This window comes from Tamandua tetradactyla, chromosome 8 (assembly GCF_023851605.1).
Source record: "Tamandua tetradactyla isolate mTamTet1 chromosome 8, mTamTet1.pri, whole genome shotgun sequence".
In the NCBI taxonomy this organism is placed as follows: Eukaryota; Metazoa; Chordata; class Mammalia; order Pilosa; family Myrmecophagidae; genus Tamandua; species Tamandua tetradactyla.
Window position 1 is genome coordinate 41858545 of NC_135334.1, and position 27349 is coordinate 41885893.

The window sequence follows — 27349 nt, forward strand, 5'->3', positions numbered from 1 at the left end:
ATAACTAATTGCAGATTTTTTAGTGATTAGTTTGCTATGATTGGACAACTAGAGGACTGACATCTCTGTGCTCTGCAAAGCCAGCTGCTGGAAAGCTAGGGGTCCTCCCCTTCTTAGTATTAGGTCACCTACCTGCATTTATATGACTGCAAATCCAATTATTGCTCACACCTTGAAAGGTATCAGGGCAATTTCTGCTATCTGTCTACTTCCTGGTTTACTTAAGTCCTACAAGTCTTATTGAAGGAGTACAAATGGCTATTCTACCAACTATTTTCTGGCCAATTCATTATTTTAGTTTAAATAGTCCAAAAAGCTTGTCAGAATTAAGGACACATCAGTATCATTGGACTACATAGGGGACGGGACAGAAATGACATTTTTATGAACAATGTATTTATTTCTTCAAATGTTCAGTATAGTTGATGTCACAGACGGAAAAAACTTCATTTGTTAGGATATTTCTCCTTGATGTGACTTCTGAAAGAAATATTTAACACTCAAATTTTCATTGTCAACTTCATAAATTATTTCCCATCTTTAGAGCACCACATTTTGTATTCCACAAAACTATCTAACAATGTCATCCATTATAATTTATCTGATTAATATTTGATTAATAATCTTGATAAGATATTTTACCAGTAATCTTGGTCCATTGAAGAAAATCTCTGCCTTGCTGAAAAAAATGGTTGAAAGGATATCATTTGATGTGATGTGTTCAGTATTTGGTTATCTGGGGTTTCTAAATTTTTAATGATTCTTTAAAGCTTGTATTTCAGTATCTGTAAGAATCAGAGTGGGAAGCATTGGTATCATGACAGATGTGCTATTGCTAATACCTGATGTTCTTACTGTAGTATTTGAAGTGTTGTGCTTTCGTTACCTGAGTAATATATGAACACTTTATCCTATAAAATTAAAACATTACCAGTAACGCTAAAATCCTTTTTGATCACACCTCTATCTGGTGACCATCCTACCATTCTTATACCTCTATCTCAGTTTTTATGTGTGTACATGTGTATATGTGTATGTTATACTGCTTTGGGTGTGTTAATACATAAATGGTATCACATATAATTTATGTATCATTTTTCATCATATTTTTTTCATGAAACAGTGACTTGAAGCTCTGTATGTTCATATATAGTTTTATTAACTACAGTATAATGCTACATATATCCAGTAGTTAATGCTTATAAAGTCATTGTCATTACATCATTACTTCAATAAGCATTGTTTTGCACTTGTCTCCTAGGGTACATACCTTGTTTCTCTGTCCAAATTATGTTTGAATATTTTATGACAGCTCTAAATGAACTAGATGATTAGCTTCTTTGTGCTGTGGACATGATTTAATTCATTAACTCCAATATATTTATTGATACTATATTTGAAAGTTGCTAGATGCTAGGACTACAAATATGTGTATGTATGTGTTCCATGTCTTTGTCATGCACAAAAGTAGGAAGAAAATAAAACAAAACAAAAAAATCCTGCGGTATGCTTAGTAAACATGAAAACATTTGATATGAAGCATGCCAAAACCATAGATGATGCACCGTAGCTTTCAATTAAATAAATCTAGAAGGATTTTAGTTTGTTTTGCTAAATTATCCTGATGGGCCCTTTAGTATCTTTAACACAAAATCAGATGTTGTGTAAGAGGCTAATTTATTTAACAATGTTGACTATCTCGTTCTAAGTGTTCACTATACTAACTTGTTTAATCTTTATAGGAGTGTTATGAGGTGATGGTACTATTATTATCTCTGTGTTACTGATAGGTACATATTACTAGTAATTTTTAGGGCCAAAATCCAAAGCCAGGCAGCCTGACTCCAATATCCAATATGCTTTGCAGTCTCTCCAAATTCTTTTATATTTGAACAAATAATAATTTCCTCATAATTTTCCATGCAAAAAACATGATGTCATACAGAAGACTGGTTTTCGAATTGTGGTCTTTAAGTCCTGAGTCCCATTCTCTCCTCAGCTCTGCAAAGCAGCTCTGCTTTTGTCTATTATTTGGTTTACACTGCCACTTAAAATTTTATTTGAATAAAGGATTCTCAGCCAACATATTTTTTTAAACACTACTTGTTGGGGATTAAATCATGTCCCCCATAAGGCATGCTCAGTCCCAACCCCTGGTCCTGTGGGTGTGAACCCATTTGTAAATAGAATCTTTGAAGGTGCTATTAGTTAAGGTATGTATACACTGAACGAGGGTGGGTCTTAATGCAGTACAGCTTAAGTCCTTGTAAGCAAAGGAAACTGGACAAAAAAAAAAAAAAGAGAGAGAAGCCATGGGAGCAGCCAGAAGCAGGAAGTCAGTGGGACCAGGAGAGAAGGAAGACAGTGATGTGTGCATTGCCATGTGACAGGAAGCCCAGTAACCCAAGGATTAATGATAGCCAACCCCAGAGTGCCACAGTCTGTGAAGAAAGCGTTACCTTTGACACCTCAGTTTTGGAGTTTTCCTAGCTCAAAACTATAATTATGCCAATCAATTCCCATTGTATAAGCCAACCCCTTTTATGGTATTTGTTTTAGCAGCTGGGAAACTTATATACAACAGCTTTATGACAGGAAACCCTTTGATTTCAACCAAGAGCTTATCCAGGTACTTGAGCACACTCTATACTATTTCTTAGTTCTGCCTTATCTGCTGGCACCTTTTGGTTATCTGTACAGAAATTGGATGCCCATTTGATCAAGATTTCAAAACTGCTCAATGCTCTAAAATAACATCACTTTTAGCACCTGAAAATCACAATTGAGTAATTGCTCCCTCTTTTGTCAGAAAAACAAAATAATTCCAGGGAATCATTTGTTAGTAACTTAAAAAAAAAAAAGTACGGTGGTAATATATATAACATATATATAACGAAATTTGTCACTTTACCCCTTTTTAAGTATACAAATCAGTGGCATTAATTATATATTAGTGTTGTGCCATCATTAACATCGTCCATTTACAAATTTTTTCATCATTCAAAACAGAAACTTTGCCCATTCTGTCTCTAAGAATTTTCTTATTCTAGATATTTCATATGAATGGAATCATACAACATTTTTCCTTTGGTGTCTGCCTTATTTCAGTTAGCATGCTGTTTTTAAGCTTCATCTGTAGCATGTATCAGAACTTCATTCTTTTTTATGGCTGAATAAAGTTCCGCTGTGTGTATATACTGCTTTTTGTTTATCCGTCACCTATTATGGACATTTGGGTTGTTCCATCTGTTGGCTATGGTGAATAATGCTGCTATGAATACAGGTGTACAGGTATCTGGGTACCAGCTTTCATTTCTTTTAGGTGTATACCTAGGAGTGGAATTACCAGGTCATATGATAATTCTCTGTTTAACTTTTTGAGGAACGGCCAAACTGTTTTCCACAGTGGCTACATTTTACAGTCTCACCAGCAGTGCACAAAGGTTCCAGTTTCCCCACATCCTCACCTACACTGTTTCATTTTTAAAATAATAGCCATTCTAATGGGTGTGAGATGGTTTCTCATTGTGGTTTTGATTTGAATTTCCCTAAGAACTGATCATGTTGAACATCTTTTCATGCATATTGGCCGTTTGAATATTTCTTTGGAGAACTGTCTGTTCAGGTCTTTTGCCCATTTAAAGTTGGGCTTTTTGTCTTTTGTTGCTGAGTTGTAGTAGTACTTCTCAGTAACTTTTTAAAGTACTGATTGAAATAATCGATACTTAAGTCAGAGGCTCCAAAATAAGCACAGTAGTTATTTATTCCTTTGGTTTTTAAGCCCCAGCCTTATTCAGTTACAGTACTGGAAAGTCACATATTTGGTAGATCTTCTGTATCTACCCAATTGGTAGAAGGGCAGATGAACACAATTTTTTTTCATTTGCTGGTAGCCCTCATATAATAAACGATATAAGCCATACTTCATATAAATTAGTAGGAAAATTTTTTTCCTCCAAATAAACAATTATGCTTCCTTTTATAGGGATATTTTATAGCCCATCATGTTTTCCTTTTTATTTTGTTGCCTAAAAATCAAAGATATAAATTTTCATGCTTGATTTTTATAAAATTCTATAAACTTAGGTTTTTCATATCTTTCTCAACTACTGCCTCAGTGTGTTTTATTGTATACTTTAATATTTTAAGTAATCATTTCATTTTTTCTTAAAATATATAGTACATAATAATAATCACTATCTTCAGAAAGAAAAACATGCTTTCAATGTTGTATACTCTTTTATGATAAAGTGATTTACTTATGAGATTGAATAAACAAGTCATGATTATGGACTATGAACTGAAATCTATACTTTCACATTTGTAGGAGATAGAAAACTGAACTCTAAAAATCATCATCATCATTTATTGAGTATTTACGAAATCCAGGCACTCTTCCTATCCATTTACATGTAATCACTCATTTATCCCTCAAAGTGATCTGATGAAGTGAGTTCTAATTTCCTCATTTTGCAATTAGAGAGCGGGAGCACGTAACTGAACTCCAAGAAGTTAACCTCTACTGAATACTGCTTTCTACAGTAGGTGAAGTTCTGAATTACAAGGCATTTTCAGTGCATGTAGAAGTAACTGATTAACAGACAGCACCACAATTTAGTACCTGATTAAACTGTGTGGTATAGATTTGGGGTGCTATAAGTGAATCAAAGAAGAAAAGTCACACTAAGTCTCATTGTTGGCTGCCCATATATAATAGAAACTGTGCTAAATGCTTTATGTTTATTTTCTCTTTACTTCCCAGCAATCTTAAGAGTAGAATTTATCATTCCCATTTTATAGGTGAATAAGCAGACTCATATAGAGCTTAACATTTAAGGAGTTATCTCAGAATGAAGGAAAAAGGGCAAGCCAATGAGAATTTCATGCTAAGATTTATTGTTTTTACTTTGTGCTAAGCATTTCATTTCATTTATGTCCATATAACAGCTTTATACAATGGTTGCTTTATCTCCATTTTATTAGTGGGAAAACTAAGACTTTGATTAGATAATTTTCTCAAGGTATAGATGTTGATGGAGCTAGAATTTGAGTATGTCTATTTGATTCTAAAGCATACAGTCTTATCATTAGGCTGTTGGATAACAGCGTGATGAATAGAGAACAGTATCCAATTCATAAATAATCAGTATTTCTGAAGAAACTAAAAAACAAGTTTAGCCAAAATATTAATTGCTGTAGAAAGCAATCTCCTGGGATATTATGTGCTGAGAACACTGATGGTAAATGGTAGATACTCAGTAAATATGTTTATAAACTGTCATAATTGCTACTTATTAAACATTTAATCTGTGTTTGTCATGGTGATACAGGTTTTTATGCATTATTTTATGTAACCCTAAGAACCCTAAGAACAACTTTGGAATGTTTAAGTGCCAAGTAGTTAAATAATTTATTCAAGGTCTTAAAGCTAATAGGTGGTAGTATGTGAATAACAGAAGTAAATTTAACAATTAAATAAAAATTTACTTTTTATATCACACAAAGGCTGTGTCCTAGAAAAACTAAAAAAAGCCACGTCTTTGCATATTGAGTAAATTTCTAAATTTTACATGGAAAGAAAAGATATTCTATATAAGTTCAAACAGGAGGGAAAACTGTTTACTAGGGAATAAAGATTGGGCTGGTGTTAGATTTCCCCTTTAGGGTTGCTGAGATTGGTAAGAATTCTGTCGAGTTGCTATTCTTGGATGCAGGCAACATATATTCTCAAACATTTAAGAGGTTAGAAATGTGCTCAATGTATTAGTCAGGGTTCTCTAGAGAAACAGAACCAACAGGAGCTATCTGTAAATACGAGATTTATAAAAAGTGTTTCATGCAACCATGGGGATGCAAGAGCCCAAAATTACTGAGAGGCTGCGAAGCTGGCAACCCCATGAAAGTCCTTGATCAACTCCATAGGAGAGGCTCGCTGGCTGAAGAAAGAGTGAAAAATCTCTCTTCTCCTTTAAAAATCTTCAACTAATTGGATTAAATCCAGCTGCTTGAATTCTCACACTGCAGAAGACACACCTTAGTTGAGCATAGATATTATCAGCCACAGATGCAATTAATGAACTGATGATTTAATAAACCAGCCTTCTGGTTTATCAACCAGCCATGAGATACTCTTGCACTAATGGTTAGGCCAGTGCTTGCCTGGCCAGACAACTGGGTACCATCACCTGGCCAAGTTGACACCTGAACCCAACCTTCACACCCAACCTCTACTGAAGTAAATGTTCATCTGATACTTTTTCAAGATCAAGATTCCTGAGATGGCCTCTGGTTCACCATCCCAGGATGAGAGGGGAAGAGACATCCTTTGCTCCTACAGCCCCTCAGTGTTGTACAACCCTCCCCATCACCCCTTTTCAGGTGTCATATGCTTATATATGGTACCCAGTGCCCATATCTTTGTTCTCAGGTCAAAATATTTTTGCCCTCTTTTTTTCCTAGCCTAAGTCTCTTTAGGTATATTCTAGCCTTAGGTGATTCCCATTCACCTTATTTTCCATTCACTTCACTTTCAATCTACATGCAGTCTGTTACGATATGTTATTTTGGTTGGTGAATATAAAGAAAAAGTGGCCTCACGCAGATATGTAGTTCAAAAAGGAATAGTATTTTATTGAATGTTACGATTCCATTTATTTACATTTCAAAAGTGAGCAAAACTAAACTAAAATGTTTAGGCATGCCTGATATAGTTGATAAAACTTTAGAGACATTTAAAAATATTTTTTAAAAATTGTGTTTATCAATTTTATCCATAGCTGTTAACGAGTCCAGTGATATTAAGATTATGAATTAAGAAATAATATGCCAAGATGAAGGTTTTTATTAATCTTGTAAGGAATGGAATCACTGACTGTCTGACTAGAGGGTGAGTCTGTATTTAAGTGAGTTTGAGAGAAAAAGGTTTGAGGAAGCAATGCTATTTAAATATATATTTAAATATATATTAAAAGTATTTGCATTTGTTAATACGAAATCTTGACCTTCTACCTAATCGCTCTTATGTGCAACAAAGGACAATATCTTAATTATCTTCTCAAACTATTAATCAAAACTTCACAAGTGGTAGTTATTTCATTAGGGATTGCAAAAAGATGATTTTCTACTTCTATTATTCCTTCTGATTTTAACAGCTGTAGTTCTTTTGTAAAAATCTTTACTCCTTCCAAAGGTAATTTGGTAACACTAGAATACAATTTGTGCTGGGTAGTCTAAATAGATGATTTGTATTTCCCTTTAAAATTAAAACAAAATTTTCAAAGTATTGAGTTTGTGCCTTAGCAATCATCAGTGGTTTCCAGGGAATTTTGTTTTTTTTCTTTTTCTCCATCTTTCCTTTCTTGCACATCATTATGTAAGCATGGCTTTTTATATATTCAGTGTGTTTTAATCACTTACATTAGCTTATATTTGATTCTCAAATTCTTACCTTTGGTCAGTATGAATTTTATAAATCGTACTTTTTTTTTTTAACAGTAGCTACCTTTTTTACAATTGGTGAAGGATTATTAAAATAGTTTATCTGTCATCCCTTATTTACATTAGGTTTCTTCCCCTTACACCACCCTATACTAATATCCCTTGTATTAATATCATACATTTGTTATATCATACAATAAAATTCTTACAGTTGTACTATTAATTATAACCCATTATCTACAATAAATTTTAGTTATTGAATAGTTTTATGGTTTATCTTTTAATTTTTATTATAGTAATATATATATGTATATATATCCTAAAGTTTCCTTTTTTTAATCACATTTAATATAGTTCAGTACTAATGATTACACTCAAAATTATGTGCTACCATCACCACCATCCATTTCCAAACCTTTACCAATAGCCTAAATAGACATTCTTTATAAGCTAAGCATCAATTCTCTGTTCTCTAACCCCAATCTATCTCTTGGCAACCTATATTCTAGATACAAACTCTGTGAGTTTGCTTATTATAATTAGTTCTTAACAGTGAAATTATACAGTATTTGTCCTTTTGTGTCTGCCTTATTTCAGTCAACATAATGTCCTCAAGGTTCATCCATGTTATCACATGCATCAGGACTTCATTCCTTTTTACAGCTAAATGATACTCCATCTTTTGTAAATACCACATTTTGTTATCTATTCCTTAGTTGATAACACTTGGATGGCTTCCATCTTTTGGTAATTGTGGATAATGACACTAAGAGCATTGGTGTGCAAATATCTGTTCAAGTCCCTGCTTTCAGTTCTTGTAGGTATTTACTTAGTAGTGGGATTGCCAGGTCCCATGATATCTCTAAGTTTCCTGAGGAACTGCCAAACTGTCTTGTACAATGGCTGTACCACTTTACATTCCTACCAGCAATGAATTATTGTCACTATTTCTCCACATCCTCTCCAACTCTTATAGTTTTCTGTTTTTTTAATAGTGGCCATTCTAGTAGGAATGAAATGATATCTCATTGTGGTTTTGTTTTGCATTTCCCTGATAGTGATGTTGAGAATCTTTTGATGTGCTTTTTAGCCACTTATATTTCCTGTTTGGATAAATGTCTATTCATTGTTTTGCCCATTTCATATTTGGGTTGTTTTTATTGTTGAGTTGTTTATTGTTAATATACTGGATAGTAAACCTTTATCGATTATGTGATTTCCAGACTCAACTTGTACATTTCTTGCCCCAGTCCTGGATCAGCCTTTTCTCTAAGAAGCCCTGTTCCTTTTTGATGAAAATGATATTTTGACAAAACAAACTGTATTATAGTAGTGTTCATTGCTGCTGGAGCTTTGTTTACTTCTGGACATTTTCAGTGGTCAAAACTATGAAATACATCTTTTTAATAAAGTTAGGAACTCATGAGTTTGTACCAAGGTTTCTCAACCTCAGCACTATTGACATGTTGAGCCAGAGAGTTTCTTGTTCTGAGGATCTGTCCTGTGCATTGTAGGATATTTAGTAGTTCCCTGTCCTCTGTTCAGAACCACCACCACCACCCCCCAAGTCATGTCAACTGAAATGACTTCAGACATTACAAAATATAATTTTGTAGGGAGAAAATTGTATCTAACTGAGAACCACTGTTTTCAGTAACACTAAAACAATTACCTTATTGCTTTATCCATAAGAGTATATTTATGTACAGGTGTGTATACTTTTCCCCCCAAAATAACAATACCAACCTGACTTCTAACAACAAAACCTGGTTTTTCAGTTAAGTATTCCCTCTCTTACATGAAATCTTAGTCCAATTCCATATTTTAATCAGAAAAAAAGTAATGTGATTTCAGTAATCCAGATGCCTGCACTAGCATGATAGTATTCTAAACTCTATCTAATTTGGGATTTCTCCTTTATCCAAACTCATCACTGCTGTGGGCCTGAAGCCTTCAGGGAAGGATGAATAAGATCAGCATCTTCTCAGTTTACCCTCCTAAGGAGTTGATTTTGAACTTCCCTGGGCCACGCCTGGAAGAGGGGTTAAAGGGAAAGGCATGGGTATACGTAGCAGATACATATATGATTCTTACTAGAGTTCTCTGTGTCTGGTGTATGATTATAGTTGACTCACCCTATAGTGGAATGCTTTTGTGGGATTCTTGGAGGTTTTTCACTGAGACGCTCCGACTACAGTCCTTCAGTGTACATGATGCCTCTCTTCTGTCTGTTTATTTCTGACTCTGGATTTCCAGGGGCTGGCTCTACGCAATGAGGCTGTCCTCTTAGGTAAAGCCATTTTTAAAAAAAAGAAATAAATTTTAATTGACATTCAGAAATGTGCTCAAATTTAAAGTGTAGAGCTTAATGAATTATCACTAAGTACAACGATACTACTGTCACCCAGGTCAAAAAATAAAATGATCATCAGGTTCCCAGAAGCCCCCTATGCCCTTTCTAGTCACTCCCCAGAAGTAACCACCATCCCTGCTTCTCACATGATGGATTGACTTTTTACTGTTTGGAAAATGTATATATAATGGAATCACAGTATTTTTCTGTGCCTGATTATTTTACACAACATTTACTTATATGATCCAACTATGAGGCTAAGCATTCATTCATTTTCATTTCTCTATAATAACACATTGAATGAATAAAACAGATCTTTTATACATTATACTATAGATCAATTGAGTTGTTTAAAATTGGGGGCTTTTGTGAACACTACTGTAATAAATATTCTTGCCCAAATATTTTCTTGCACTTGTGCACACATTGCATTTGCGTCTTCCAGGATTTTCGGAATTGCATTGGTCTGGACCAGTATTTGTTTGTCCCTCACCTCAGGTTTCTACATCATGCAATAGTGAAAATTTGCCTCCCATATAGGTGAATAATTTAGTTTAGTTTTTTTTTCAATCAGGGATGATTCCTCTTCCCTCCTTAAATCTTTAGTCCATATTTGTTTTCTTGAAGGCTCAAATGTCAGAGAAAAAAAGTCTTAGTGGAATGTGACTATCTTAAGCAATTAACATGTCTCAGCAACCTGTAGCTAATATTGAAATGACGTAAAGGTCTAAGGCCAATCTGATGCTGATGCCATTTACAAGATGCAGAGAAATCTTGCGTAAAAGTTTTTAACAGAGCTCATGAATTAATTTTTAAGCTGTGTTTACCTCGTTTAGGGTCCTGAAGGCACAGGTAAGATCTTGATCAGGTTTGTAGCATCACTGACAGTCAGTCATGCCAAGCAAGAGGCTAGCTGAGACAGAGGCTGCAAAATGTCTCCTGACATTCATGCATTTGCTGATGTGATGTTGCCAGGAAATTATTAGGTTAATGGGCTGTGGGTTTATTATATACCACTTAGCCAAAGTGAAGGTGTCCAAATGTAGACAATCTCCCATGTATATTTTAACTCAGTATAGTAATAGCAGATGATATGGAAAAAATATAGAAAGACTGTTTAAATTATTTCTGTCCTCTATTTCAGTTGTCATTGCATAAAATTTCTAGTATTTAGATGTTGTAAATGATTTTTACTTCTTTTGGTTTTAGGGCAGCATAACTATTTGTGTGCTGGAAGAAATGACTGCATTGTTGACAAAATCCGCAGAAAAAATTGCCCTGCATGTCGCCTTAGAAAATGCTGTCAAGCTGGCATGGTCCTTGGAGGTAATTCTGATGTCTTCATTCAGTCATAAACTGTCTAAAATTTACACTGTAAAACTGTGGGTCAGAAAATCTTAGTTTTCTTATTAATCTCGGTTCTTGCTTTGCTTTTTCTGTCCTGATTATTGTCGCAGTTCTTCATTCTTGAGGATCTGGATGAAGCAAGCAATGGTTATCCCATTAACTTCATAGATTTCCAGCATTTTTAGGTTTGTTATGAGAAGTAAAAAAATCTCTCATCTATAATGCCTTTCAATATATGTTATGGAAAGATCACTGATTTGTTATTAAGTACCATGGGCTAGAGTCTGAGCTCTGCCACTCATCGCCTGTGTGGTCTTGAATCAGTCGCAACCCTTTCTGGGCATCAGTCTCCTTATCTGTCCAACCCTGTCCAACTCAAAAACTTGATTCTGTAAATTGGTAAGGTCTCTTGCTTTCCAGCTCCTATATATGATTAATTAAAACAAAATCACCAGAATTGAGGTAGAAATCCATTTGGAGGAGAGTTCTGTTAGCTTTCCTTATATTTTGTTATTAGAATTTAAAAATTCCGATTACATAGCAGATACATATATATATTTTTTTGCATGGGCAGCCACGGGAAATTGAACCCAGGTCTCTGGCATGGCAGGTGAGAACTCTACCTGCTGAGCCATCATGGCCCGCCCCATGGCAGATATTTTAAAAACTGATGTTAAATGGTAACAAATGATTTGAAGGCAAACAAGAAAGGGGAGGGACAGCAAGAGTTCCAGTGTTCTGTGAAACAACAATTTCTCTCTTGTTTTACTTAGGTTCATCCTAGGCAATATCTGTGAAATCATAGTTTTCATGTTTAGATACAATTTTTCCAAAACAATAAAACATGTACAAAATTGTTAAAACTAAAATTATTTCAGTGTACCAGCTAAAAACAGATTGTATTCATCAGTTACATATATTTTCCTTTCAGAAACATTGTATTTAGACCTTATATTTATCAAGTTCAAAAGTCTATTGAAAATGTTATCTCTTCTTTAAAGCGTTTGCCAACAATCTCAGACAAAATTAATAATTGTTTTGTCTAGATTTCATCACACTTTATAGGATATCACTTAATTAAATCACTTATACAATATTTTATAATTTCTATAATTATTGTTTTCCTTGAACTAAGGGACAGCGGCCAGTTCTCAATCTCCTAAGGATCTACAACAGTGTCTGGCATTGGAAGGTCCTCAGCAATTATTTACTAAATGAATAAACCTACTCTTTCAACAGATGAATAGTTATTTTTAGGTCCCACTCCTCAATGTCCTCATCCTTGATATTTCAACTATATCCTCAGAAGTCTTCAGTAACCTAAATTTTAGAGATCGGATCTTTCTCACAGGATCACACACTAATTACTGTTAGCTCCAGAAGGAAAGGAAGAAGACCCTGGTTGTCTTCTGCCTCCTGGCACACTCACCATGATTTCTACAGCACACTTGCCTCAGAAAGCAGCAGGACCTCTCATGCTGAAACCCAGATTCAGACAGGAATCTTTAATCCTTAGTCAAATGTTCTTCCAACTGAATTAGAAAGGATTTTCAATTTTATCAAAGAATAGAAGTGGCAAGAGTTCTGGGTAGAATCTTAAGACTATTCTTGTGGACTAGTGATACAATTTAGAGAATTTCATGTCATCTTATCCTATGATGGATCTTTAGCCTGCCATGCATGTATCCACAGTCTTTGATTATCTTCCTTACTCAAACTCCTTTTTTTTTCTTTTAGTCTACTATTCTAGTACTTCCCAAATCTCACTCTACGATATTCACGGTTTTTGCTATATTTTCATATCTTTTATATTACTCATTTGAGTTGACTTTAACTCCCTTATTTTTTCCTTCTCTCTCTCTCTCTCCCTCCCTTTCTTCCTCCTTACCTTCCTTCCTTCCTTATTTTCTTTTAATACATATATATTGAGTCCTTACTTATTATGAGGTACTATTGCAAGTTCTGGAATGTAATAGCAAACAAAATGGACCAAAAATGCCTTGTCCTTATGGAGATGACATTCTGGGGAAAGGGTAAATATATAATATGTTAAATGGTGATAAGTGCTGTGGAAAATATTAACCAGAGGAGTTCATAGGGAATCGCAGGGAGGGGAGTCACTCCTGACCCCTTCACTCCAATTAATATTTTCATTTCACTTAGCCACCTATGAAGCAACAGTGTTTATGAAATCATGGATTCAATATGCTAGATATAATTTTTCTAAAAGACATTCATAACTATTTAAGCCAATACTAGATAATATCAATATATCGGACCAGTATTTTTTGAGTGACCACTATGAAACCCGCTGCTGCTGTCATCACTACCCTTGAGCACGGCACAGTCTAATTCCTAATAAAATAATTATAAACAGAAAAATAAATCACCTAAGAGAAGTACTACACATTGCTATGGAAATAGAAGACAAGAATTTAGTCTATCTGAGGGAGTTGACAAAAACTTGAGAGTAGCGTCTGAAAGGATGAAGAAAACTTTATAAATAGAAAAAGGAAAAAGGGATACCCTTATGATGAAAATAGTATATCTGAAAACATGATGTATGCCAATCATGATTTTTTTGGAAGGTAAGTTATTTGATGGAAACAGTAAGAAATGGAACTTGAAAATTTTATTTTCAAGGGATTAGGACTCTGTGCTGTGGGCACTGGTGCCAGTGATCTTTCTTACAGACATACATGATCTTGCCACTTCCCTGTCTGTAATCCTTCAGTGTCTGCCCCACTATTCATGGAATAAAGCCCAAATTCCCAAATGAAGTACATGGGCCTCTTGTCACCCAGCAGCTGCTTGCTCTCCTTCTTATCCTGTCTCCCACCAATCCTCTGGGTGCCCCTCACTCTAGGTCATCTTTTACCTGACTTTGTATGTTTTACCTGTGCCTGCCTTTACTCCTTATGAACTCTTACTTATGCTCCAAATTAAGTTCGAATGACATTTTTTTTGTATGTGTACAAAACCTTCCCCTCTCCCAGTAACTGCCAGCAGGGGTTTAGTGAGGATATAGTCTATATAGTGTTTTCCCCAATACCTGGGGAGATGGAAAGCCCTTGAGTCACCCTGGATTAGAGTTTTCCAGTTGTGATTTTTCAGTATTCCAAAATAACCAGATTGACCAAAGTGGTTGTAATGATGAAAGACACAACAACTTCTACCCCTATCCCAGTCCACAGTTAAGGCCTCAGGGAGGGATTCACTACTCTCTCTTCCTATAGATTCTTTTATACCATCATGGTAGTATTTACCTCATTGCTTTATAACTCTTTATTTAATAGTATCTCATTCAAGGACTTTCTCTTTATCCAGGATTGGGCTGTTTGCAAACAGAAATTTCCTTCTATTGTTTTCAGTATGAAAGTTGTTTAAAAACTGCTTAATAAATATTTGTGACTGTTAAAGCCATTTGAAATACAAATCTCTGTGCTTTCTTGGTTGCAGAGTTCATCTGTAGTCATCCCCACTAGGAAGAGGATGTTTAAGGGAGAGGAAAGGGGTGTGGTCTAATGTAGTGCTTTTCATTTGGGGGGAGAGTGTAGCCCTGGAGGTGACCTTAAAAATGCATTTATTTTATTGCTCTTACTATTATAATGAAAAGGTGATTAAAATTGACCAAACTGATAGTGACAAGCAACCTAGCTCAGGAGAAACTGGGGTTCAGTGGAGAGACATGAGTCCTAGCCAGCAATGAAACAGATGACCAATTAAAAAATAGAGTAACAAAACGAGGGCTTTAGAGAGGACCCAGAACTAACTCAAAAGGAAAGGATTCATTCCAGGGGGCAGAAATTAAAGTAGCATCAGAGCAGGGAGAGCAGCAAAACCAGCTGCATGCAGAGCTATTACGTTATTGATTTCAGGTTTCTTATATTTCTTCTACTTAAGGGCAGAATTGGTTCCATAATAGGGCAGCACTTACTTCAGAGCAATGTGACTCCAAGCTCAGAGGTTAATGTGAGAGATAGGTAAACAAATAAGCAGATAGTCACCATTGTCCACTCATCATTGTCTCTAACTTTGTCATGTTCCAGTCACTTTTCCATGGATCCTTTGCCATCCTAGGCTACAGTTCTCCTGAAATATTTTGGATATTTTTCCTCTCCTTGCGTTATTATTTTAATCAGTGAATTTCATTATATGTCTGGTGCCATAAAATTTGTCATCTAAACCAGGGCACTTCTGATAATGAAAGAGGGAACCGTCAATAATTACTTTTTGAAAACAGAAATAAACCAGGACTGTCCCAGACACAGAGTCATATAGTCAGCCCCTTCACAATGAAAGGATATAAATGTATTCAAGTCAATATGAATACATAAACTTTTGGGGATGCAGATAAAATAGTCCAATATATACTTATATAAAATTTAATGTATTCATTTAGTTAAGCATAAATATTTAAATTACATACAAAAATGTATTAACTTAAAGGTGTTGCTTCTCTCCTCTCACATTTCATGAACAATGATTTCATGTACCTTTGGCAGCGGGGTCTTTACTTTCTAGAGATACTTTTTAAGTCAGGTTATCATTTTGCAGGGTTCAACATTATTTTATCTAAAATGTTTTAGATATAGCACTTTTTAAATCCATGTCTAATTCTGTAATTGTGAATGTATCCTAAACCCAAAATACCCTTTCACATAATATAAAATTTTTAGTATTTATCTTATAAGAGCTTTTTCATGATTCCCATAATGTAACAACTTGTATTCTTTACTTGTAGAATAGATCAAGCCTACCAAAAAAATACTTTAAAAACTGTAAAATGAACACTCTGTGTCCATCACTCAATTTGTAATAGCTGATCATTTTAAATGTTTTCTTCACTTTTGTTTTGTTTTGTAAGAAATAAGACACTGCAGATAGTTTTGAAGCTTCTTGCCTGTTCTTCTCCAAGCCCTTTACGCTCATTCCTTTTCCCTGACAACTATGCTGAATTATTGTTCAACACCTTCATGCCTGTAATTCACGAATCTTTAAGTAATACAGGATTATTTTGAATATTTTAAAACTTTATATGAATGTTATAATGCTGTATATGTACATTTTCAAATTTTTTTTCATTTAATATTGTGTTTCGAGATTTATTCATAGTTCTATATGTAATTAGGGTCTCATTTTAACTTTTCTGTAATACTTCATTTTATAAACATTCCACTGTACTTTTCTCTACTGTGTGTCAGTGGATATTTATTTCTATTTTTCATAATTACAAAATGTGCTACAATGTTTATTGTGCTGCAGTAAACATTCTTGTACCTTGTTTCATTGGTCATCTATAGGAGAAGCTATCTAGGGCATATACCTAGAAAGGGAATTCTGGTTCATTAAAATGATTATATCTAAAATGATGTACTTTCTTCTTACTGAAGATGTGTATCTTCAGACCTATTGTTCAAACTTTTTGATAGTGCAGCCCTATAAGTAAAATCTTTATAAGCCTTCAGTCCCAATTTATTTATTGAAAAGCAGATCACCAAATTATTCTCCAAAATGTTTCCTTCAATAATGTATGATAGTTCTGTTGCTATACGATCTCACCTGTACTTGACATTGTTAGAAATTTTAATTTTTCTTATCTGATGAGCATGAAATTGGTATTTCATTATGATTTTATTTTTATGTCCCTGATTAATGGTGAGGGAAAATGTTTTCATGTATTTAGTGACAGTTGTCTTTACTCTTCTGTAAAGTGCTTATTTTGTGTATTCATTGCCTGTTTTTCAATTGGGTTTTCTTTTTTCTTATTGTTTCATCTTGCTTACCTACACACTCTATACTAATCCTTCATTAGTTATATGCAGATAATGTCTTATCTTTTTACCTTGTTTATGGTGTCTTTTTTCTAATTTTGATTGGTGCATATAATTACGTGTTTCACTCTTCTACCTTTTTGTCATTTCCTTCCCCGCAATCATGGAGATAATCTATTAAAAGTTTCAAAAATTTTTTTAAGTTTTCTTTCTATACTTAATTCCTTAATCCCCATGCAAATAGTTTTTATGGAGGGAGAAAGGAATCTAGTTTTATTTTATTATCCACATGGATAACCAGTTGACCAAACACACGTATCAAGATAGTGGTCTCCAAATTGTTTTGATGGCATAGCCCTATAAGTAAAATCTTTCTGAGCCTCTACTCCCAATTTGCTTATTAAAAAGCAAATTAATGACCTGTCAGCCTAGATTTGTATACCCGGAAAAATTATCTTTCAAGAATGAGGACCTAAAGATATTTTCAGACAAAAATTGAAAGTTTGTCACTAATAGACCCTCACTGAAGAAGTCCAAGGCTATACTTTAAAATTAAGTAAAGTAGATTACAGAAGGAAAGTCTGAGTTGCAACAGTGAATAAAGAAAGAGGCAAATATGTGGATAAATTCAAATAAACATTGACTGTATATGACAACAATAAAAAAAGCAAATTAATGTATGACTATCAAATTATGTTAGTGATGCTTAAGTTATTTTTTGCTTTTAGACTAAATATATAAATATATATTCTGTTTTTCTAATAACACTCCACTGGAACACTAGAATTTGTAATGCTACCTCTGTTATATATCAAATTTCCAAATGTGTTGGCATCTCTTCCTGCCTTCTCTATGCTGTTTAATTGTTTATCCTTGTAGCACTGTCTGAAATACCATAGCGTTATTAGTCATGATACTAAGTAAAATAAGTCTCCCTGAATTTCAATTATTAAAAATTGTTGTCTTTTTTTTGGACCTCTGAATTAGTCCTTTAAAATCATGTTTAAAGGATGTATTTGCGATGTCATCCAACACTTAAAACCATGAGTTCTTGCCTCTAGGAGTAATCAAAATGTATTTGATTTCTGTGACTCTTTTTTTTTTTAACCAGGTTATCTGGATAGACATCCCAAATTAGCATTAACTGAAATTATTTCAGGTTTAAGTTGCTTTCTCCAAATAATACAACTGTCATTAAAAATAATTTAGAGTTCCATAATTTAGAGACATGGTCTATAATGACATATATAATGAACAATCCTCTTTTTTGAATTTCAGACATATATGCTAGGAGAATTCATTCAATTATAATGTTCTGCTTTGGTAAGCATTTCAGACTGGGAAATATTATGGTAGTGCATTCAAATATTTCATAGGTGGACTGGCACAGAGTCTTAATAGAAAGAAGTGCCAATATGCTATGTTATATTTTCTGCTGCCTGGGAGAGTCAAGGCAAGAGTCTGGGGAATATATAAACCAATTCTTGTAAGCTAGGAAATAGGTATCAATTCACAAGGATTAGATAGGCACCTATAGGCAATAATAGATACCATATTAAATTTCTAAAGTAAAGAGAAAATAGCTGTGATCTGTTGAGATAATGTGGATTTTGGGTTGCTTGGTTGGATTCTTCCATAGGAGAAGAGTATCACTGCAGTTCCTAATATCTGTACATCCCTGAAAATGGAACCCACGTCCTACTCTTTCTCTCTTTCTTTCTTTCCTCATGTTTTCCACTTCTTGAAGTTTCTCATTTCTGATACAGAGAAATTTGAATGGCAAAAGATGAAACAAAAGAGAACAGTGAAATATTTTTAAAGATTTAATAAAATTTTATAGTAGAAAATATCATAGGTTAGAAATATCAATGTCTTTGACATGATATGAGATAGAATTTGTTGAAGAGTAGTCTGTACTTATCTGCAGTGAACTTTTCATTTGAGTTACTTGGTCTCTTAGCTGCCTATGATTCTTGTTTTTAATGACTCACTTTGTTTACCTTCAACAGGTCACAGTGAACTTTTGCTTTCTGTTTATTGTTGTATAGTACTAAATAGGAAAGATTGTTACATCCTTAGGGATGGTAATATATCTTCTAACTTGAGTGTTCTGCTTCTCATTTCTTTAAAGCATTTTTAATGACTCATGAAAAAAAGTATTTCTGAAATGAAAGAGTTCTATATTTTGCATTTGTAGAATGTCAAACAATTTTAAAGGTAATTAGATCTTTCAAAATTAAGAGCTTTCTACATAAAGAGTGATTTATTGCTTAGTTATGTTTGCTGATACTGTCTTAAAGCAAATACCATGCAATAGGTTGGCTTACACTATGAGAATTTAACGACTCACAGTTTAGAGGCTAAGAGAAAATCCAAATCAAGGCGTCATCAAGGCAATGTTTTCTTCCTGAAGATTGTTTTCTGGGGCCACCTACCTTGGGCTTTAACTCCTCTGTCACATGGCAGTGCTTGTGGAGGTCTCTCCTGGTCGCTCTGTTCTCTTCTGAGTTCCGCTAAAATTCAGCTTCATTCTTCCCATGACTTTCTCTCTATCTCTGAATTTCATTCTTATAAAGGACTCCAGTAACAGGATTAAAAACATCTTGATTGAAGTGGGCCCTTAACTGAAATAACCTCATTAAACAGCCCCACTTGCAAAGGGTTCACACCGCAGGAATGGGTTAAATTTAAGAGCATGTTTTTCTGGGGTATATACAGTTCCAAACCACCTCAAAGCCTTCTTTCCAAATTATACAAGTTTATATTAGAAAACTTTTTCTCCTTTTTCTTCCTACACCTAGATTCCACCCCATTTCCTTTAGAAAGAAGAAAAACTTTCTGAGTTAGGGAGTATAGGTTGTATAATAAAGTTCTTTTTTTCCTCCTCCTACACTTGAAAACAGCAAAGCCTCGATTTCTTTTCTGAAGAATTGCAAAATTCCTGAATTTGGGACATTGAACAGAACCTTTATTAGAATTGTAGATGCCTAGCCTGTGCCTTTAAGTACTATAAAAACTGAAAGTTTCTGTATTCTGTTTAAGGCAGAAATTGCTGAGAGCTTCTGCCTACCTCTTCGAGCCTCCTGGTTTTCCTCTTAAGAGCTTCTCCTTTTCTGCCCAACCTCTAGTCTTTGTATTGCCACCTCCTCAAGACAGTAGCTCTCACATTGCCCTCCTCCCGTAATTCACTGCATTGGAGTCTGCAGCCAAATAATGTCTTCTGATCATTGCCTGATTATTCACCCTAAGCACCATCCCGCATATACTGTATAGGGACATTCTCTATAGTGTTCATTCTAACTTCTTTGATTAAAATACTCTTGTTTGTTAAAATAAAAATTGGGAATGAGAGGTACATAGATTCTCCATTTCCAGTCTGACTTTGATTGAGATATTTCCTTCTAATCAACCCTAATAAAGTTTTTTGGCAAACACCTGCTTACATTTTATATTTCCTATTAGTTAGGAGAGTTTTTTTCCTTTGAAATGCAGGTATAGGCGCACTTAGTTTTGATTTGGCCCATGCAGGAGGATCCTAAAAACAAGGAAAAGTAAAGTAAATCAGTGCTATAAGGGGTTGTTAGAGCTTAGTCCCAATGGACTGATCCTAGCACTGTACCATGGGAATCATTTTTTTATCATTTTTGATCCAAAATAATAACATATATCTAGTCATACTTTCATAATTTCTTACAGCAATTGTTGGGACAATTGTCTGCAAATCTATCTGAACTTCAGCAGTGTTTACTATGACCCTCATAAATATCAAAGGTTTTGCACCATTCCTTAGTTGACTCCTGATATTTACCATCTGTTTCCTCATCATTTCCCAGAAGGCTTTCTAGCTACCAAAAATTTATATATTTTTTCCAAAAATTTATATTTTAATACCAACACAATACTCTTCCTTTCCTTCTTGGCATCAGGTCAAGTATTAACACACGAACATTTTATGTCACTCATTCAATATAGAATCTTTTTTCCAAAAATAAACATAATAAGTAGAGGTTGAAGCTATCAATTTGGTAACCATCCACATCTGAAAAATATTAAAACCATGGGATGTGAACACACTAGAAACAGAGTGTAAATGTGTAAGAGAAGTCTGAGGACTGAGCTCTGGGAGATACCAAGATTCAGAAGTTTAGATGAAAAGGAGCCAGCCAGAGAGACTGAGGGAGTGAGGTATGTGAAAGCCAGGTGAAGAAAGTATTACATGATGAGAGAAATGACCACATGTGTCAGGTGCTACTGATGGGTTGGTTAAGATGAGGACTGAGAAATAATGGCCATTGTTTTTGACATGTGGAAATCTTTGGTGACATTGCTAAGAACAATTTTGTTGTCCATGGGGTGAGGGAGTAGCGGATACCGATCGGGGTGGGTTCAAGGGAGATTGGGAGGAAAGGAAGTGGAGAAAGTGTGTGTCTCTCCTTGAGATGGAGTGTGCATAAAAGGGACAATTAGTAGATACAGATGAGAAGGCAGATGCCTGGAAAGCAGTCTTTCAGTAGGTGAGAAAGAATATAATTTAGTGCTGGCATGGCAGAGTTGGCCTTAGATAGAGAATTCGTGCATTATAACAAGAGGGGATGGTAAAGTGGTAGACATACTCCAGACAGACTACAAAGAAAATTTTCTGCATTGGCTTCCTTAGTAAGGTTCAATGACCCTGAGTAGCCTGATGGAGACCCTGTGTCTTTACTATTGTTGACAGTCCAACAATACTACTTCCTACTTAGAGACCTTCCTCATAGTACCCAAAGCTACAGAAACTCTTAAGGTGTCAAGTGACACTGTTTCCTGTCATATGTCACAGTACTAGCGCTAAGCTGTGTTCTCAGCAGAATCTGGAAGCAGGCACTCTCCTCAGCTCTGTATTTCACTAACCAGGACTCAGATCTTCTCTTTCCCTAAGTCTACAAAAAAATCACTTCCTCCACTTCTTATCCCATCATTCAAAATCCCATCTATCAGGTTGAATGAGAGGCAAATACTAACCCATTTTCTTCAATCTGCCTTTGTATACCCTATATTTACCTGAGTATCAAGGCCCAGAATCTTCCCTCCTTCCAGAAAAACAGTGAAAGTTCCTATACATATCATCTCCTGTAGACCCTCCTGTGGGGTAGGAGAAGTTGGAATAGGGATATGGGGGAGTGGGAAGACATGGATACCGGCTGCACACACCTAGTCTCTACCTAAGTTACCCAAAATACTAGATGCTATTATTTTTCAGAAGTATATAAATGATATTATAATAGTCATTCAAAATTGTTACCATCTTCAGAATAGCTTTTGCCTGATTTATTTCCTTAATCAATATAAAAGTAAAATTATGTGAAGTTTTGTAGATTTGTTTGTTTATGATATCATTTAATAGTGTGGTTCTTATACTTGAATTTTAAAAATTACTTCCTTAAAAGAATGCTGTATATACAATCCAACAAATCAATTTAAAAATCACCTTGTTATTCACATTCTCTTCTTAGTACTTGCTGTGATTTTCATATTTCAAATTCTTGTCAGAACAACCACTTCAATAAATCAGTAACTATTTAGTGGGAGTCTACTGGATAGTAGACAGTTTGTGAAGTTTCTGATTTACATTGGTGAATAAAGCAAACTTGGCCCTTATCCTCATGGGGCAAGTGGAAGAGGCTGTGCACTCTAAAAGAAACAAGTGCAGCAATAGAGAATAAGAGCCAGAAGGTATTCAAAATGAGAAGTCAGCAAGATCTAAGAATGTATTATTTCATTCAGTAGTCACTAGTGAGGCACTCAAGATACTGAAGAGGGCATACAAAGATGCAAAGACATGGTGCCTTTACCAAAGGTCACCATCAAGGACAAGGAAACTTTTTTCCTCAGCTCTCTTTAGGGATCTGAATTGCCTCTACAACTGTGTATATGGGGGCTAAATATATATATATCTAACTTCAATTTCTTTTGAGCTCTGAACCTAAACAAAATTGCCTGCCATGGCAAAATTACAGGAAAACAATTCTTTCTGGATCTTATTTCATATGAAGAAACAAAGGTAATTTCATAGATCAATGCAGATGTACATGCATTTAACAGCTCACATTTTCTATGATGTCAGTAGGAGTTAAGGATAACTGTATTTTTAATAACAGGAATAATTTTATTTAATTTGCAAAGAGCAGAGTTAATGATTAGATGCTAGAGAGTGGAACTGAGGTCCAAAGTCATAGACTTGATTTCAAATGCAAACCTCATAGAGAAAACATTCAGAAGTAATGTTTTCCCAAACTATAACATAGAAAATATTTCATGTCCTAAAAATAGTTTTTCATCAAGGTAAAGGGCTACATATTCTTGGGAATCATTATGTATTAATATTATTTTCTTAGAGATTTATAATCCTTATAGTGACTCTGAGATGTACTAAGGTAAAGACATTTCTAATTTTTCTAATTTGACATTGGCCAAATGTATATGACTGCAGAGGTCTTTGCTTGGTTATTTATTTTTTGGGGGGTGGGGATATGGTAATAAGGATGAATGATAGGAGATAAGTAGCCCTTGTTGAAACCAGAAAAATGCAAAATAAAGTTGTAGTTTCCTTTCCTCTCTCACTTGTTTCCAATCAAGTTCCAAAAATGACAGCTAATATTGGTGTGTGTCTATTCCATTCCAAGCACTCTACCACATACTATATACATTATCTTACCTAGACTAACAGTGGTATTGTAAGGTAAATATTATTCCCCCTATGTTAAATATGAATAAACTGAGACTTGGACAACTAAACTAAGTAATCTACCCCAAATATAATGCTTTTATGAGAGGACTCATACCCAGTTATGGCCATTCCAAAAACTTCCTTTTTTTTAATATGCCACATGTTTATAAACTGTAGATAGAGGAGAAAGTTATTACATATGTTAAGTTTTTTTTTGGTTGATGAATATTCATCATAGGGGCTAGAGTGTAGACATGGCAGGATAGTAAAAATTTATTGCTTTAGCTAAACATCTCTTAATAATAATTCAATGTAATAAAATAAAAAGTATAAAGGATTTCCCTTCATTTTCAAAGAGATTCCAAGATTCCACAGTGTAATTAAATCCTGATGAAACCAGAACTGAAAGGGTCTTAAAAAGAGAAAGGAAGCCAAAGTAAATCGGGGGAAAAATATTTTGGAGTTATTGGGGATGGGGATTTCATGTTTTCTGTTAAACGCAATATTTTAGGATTGAATGAGAACTTAAAAACAATTAGTTCAGCACTTCATACTGTATCCCACATTCTCTTGCCTAAAATTCTTCTTCAGCATCCCACAAGTGAATGTGCAGCTCATGCCTGAAACTCTCTAGGGAGATTATGTTAGTGGGTAGAAAGAGTTTGGGTGTTAGACTCCATGTAATCCAAGCTTTCCCATTCTAACACTGGGCATGTCATCTTTTCTACTGTCTGTTTTCTCAGTCTTCAAATGGTTGTTGTGAGGCTAAACAATAATACCTACATATACAATTACTGGCATACAGTGGATACTCCAAGAACATTAGTTTCCTTCCCTAGGAAGCTCATTTGAACAATTCTGAATTCTTTTTATATATTGACCTCGGCATTTTCTTTTCCTTGTCACCTACAGGTTCTAGATCTACTCCTTGGAGCTTTGTAAAGCGAATGTAATCTATTTTCTTAATGACAGTGCCTGAGCTTAGAAATCACAGTGGCAAATGCTTACAAAGACCAGGCAGGTAACTTAACTGGCTAGAGTGGCAAGACATAAGAAAACTTGGTCAGTGGTAGTTTTTAGTGGCAGTAGGGACAAATTGTACATCTGTTCCATCCAAAATCAGCTGCTGCAACTCAGCTTTAATAAATTGTTGCCATACAATCAATTCAGGGAAGGGTGTCTTCATAACATTCTATGAGACAAAGCATCTGTATGAGTCAGAGCAGGCACTAGATCCAGCAGTTTATAGATAACTACAAACAGTTATCAGGCTTTCTTTAGTCTCTTTTCTCCTAGAGGGACCAGCCACCTCATGCTGCTGAGTGGGAGGGAGCTGAAATCCAATCACCAGGCTTTTCTCTAATTGAAACAGAAGGTGCCTGTGAAACTAGTTGACCATCCTAGTCTCCTTCAAGCGTTCCCCTTGAGCCAGTTTCTAGTCATCAAACCATCAGGTTTTTTTTTTTTTTTTCTTCCTAACACATCATGATTCACCAACGTAGAAATTATAGAGGTAAATACAAATGTGGCATGGACAGCGTAAGGTGTAGATTATCTCCCTCTTAATTTAGAAAAGAGATTCTTAATTTGGGTGCTTGGATCTCATAATAGTCCACAAACTGATTTTGAGGGATCTATGGATTCATTAAAATTATAAGCAAGGTGCTATGGTATTTGCCCATATACAGTTTTTGATAGAGTCCGACAGAAATCTCACATCTTTGGACAAATTCTTAAGAGAATAAAATCCAAATGAAGATTTAAAAAGTACTATACACTATGTTTCAATGAATATAGCCTGCAGCATTAACTTAGGGGGGAGGAGGAAATCCTGTCACAATATTAATATGGAATTTATTCTCTACTAAAAAGCATTAGTATTTTATACATATTGCTGTACGGCTGCATAACACCCCTCTAGAAACTGGTATAATTAATTTTTTTAACTTTTCATGTTGAAATACTTTTAAATTCACAGGATAATCACAAAATAATAAAACCCCACACAGATACCCATATCCACGATAACCATACCCACCCAGATACACAAATCCACCAATTTTAACATTTTTCCTTCTTTCTATCTATCTTTCTATGTCTCTCTATCTATTCATCAGTTCATCCATCCCTCTATCTGTCCATCCATATGTCAGTTCATTTTCTGAACATCTGAGTGTAGGTTGTGTGCATCATGCTCCTTGAACACTTAATACTGCCATGTGCATTTCATAAGAATAAGGATATTCACTTACATAATCACCTTCGGGGCAGTTATCAAGTTCAGTAAATTTAACATGGAGATAAAGCTGTATTCCAATTTTTTCATATGTCTGGATAATGTCCCTTGGAGCTTTTCCTCCTCCCTTGTTAGAGCCCATCCAGGATCATTGCATTAAAGTGCCATTGTCTCCTAAGTTTTCTTTTTTGTTCTTTTTTTTTTTTTATTGTGGGAACATATATACAACAGGAACTTTCCCATATTAACCATTTTCAAGCATACCATTCCATGGAATTAATCACATTCATAATATTGCAGTAACCTTACTACCTTCCATTATTAAAACTTTCCATCTCCCCACAGGGGAACCCAACACTCATCTTGCATTAACTCCCCATTCTCTCTGATCCAGGCAACCTTTAGACTAATATACATCTCTATGAGCTTGCATATTCAATGATTATTTAAAAGCAATTTCATTGAGATATATTCACACATCATACAACCCACCCAGAATACACAGTGGCTCATAGTATCATCACATAGCTGTGCAATCATCACCACAATCAGTTTTAGAACATTTATATTACTCCAAAAAGAAAAAAAATAATTTAAAAGAAAACCCAAAGCATCCCATACCTCTTTATCCCCTCCCCTATTGTTGACCCCTAATATTTGGTGAGGTACATTTGTTACTGTTGATGAAAGAATATTAAAATATTACTCTTAACTATAGTCCATAGCGTGCAATGGTACATTCTCCCCATCTACTAGTCTGTTATTACATCTTTGTAAATGTGTATGCACTTGTCCTGGTTCAAGAAAGAACTTATTTATATTTGTAGTGTTATTCACAGACATCGTCCATCACAGAGTTCACTGTGTCATACATTCCAGAATTTTAACCTCCAGCTTCCCTTCTGGTGACATGCATGACTCAAAGCAATGCCTTTCAGCCACATTCACACACATTTCAGCACTATTACTTATACTTACGATATAAATGTACCGTCACCTCAATCCGTTTTCAAATGTTTAAGTTCGACCAAGTTAAAAATTCTGTACACATTAAGAAACTACTCCCTCCCCATTCTCTAGCCTCATTCTATCTCCTAATAACCTATATTCCAGATTTAATGACTGTGAGTTTACATATTATAATTAGTTCATATCAATGAAATCATCTAATATTTTTCCTTTTGCTTCTGACATATTTTATTCAGCATAATGTCCTAACAATTCATCCATGTTGTTGCAGTCTTCAGGACTTCTTTCCTTCTCACAGCTGAGTAATATCCCACTGTGTGTATATACCAAGTTTATCCATTCATTGGTTGATGGACCCTTGGGTTACTTCTATCTTTTGGCAATTGTGAATGTCACTATAAACACTGGTGTGCAAGACTCTGTTTGTGGCTCTGCTTTCATATCTTCTGGGTAATAATGAATAGTGGGAGCTTTTTGACGACTGATTTAATCTCTCTGCTTGTGATTGGTTTGTTGAAGTCTTCTGT

At 34.8% G+C, this 27349-nt stretch overlaps 1 protein-coding gene across 1 annotated transcript in view; it reads left to right on the forward strand.

Moving 5' to 3' along the window:
- PGR (progesterone receptor) overlaps positions 1–27349 on the forward strand; it is a 65979-nt gene that overhangs the window by 8446 nt on the left and 30184 nt on the right. The window contains exon 3 of the mRNA XM_077113173.1: positions 11000–11116. Within this exon, the coding sequence (XP_076969288.1) occupies positions 11000–11116 (117 nt within the window). The remainder of the gene's footprint in view (positions 1–10999; positions 11117–27349) is intronic.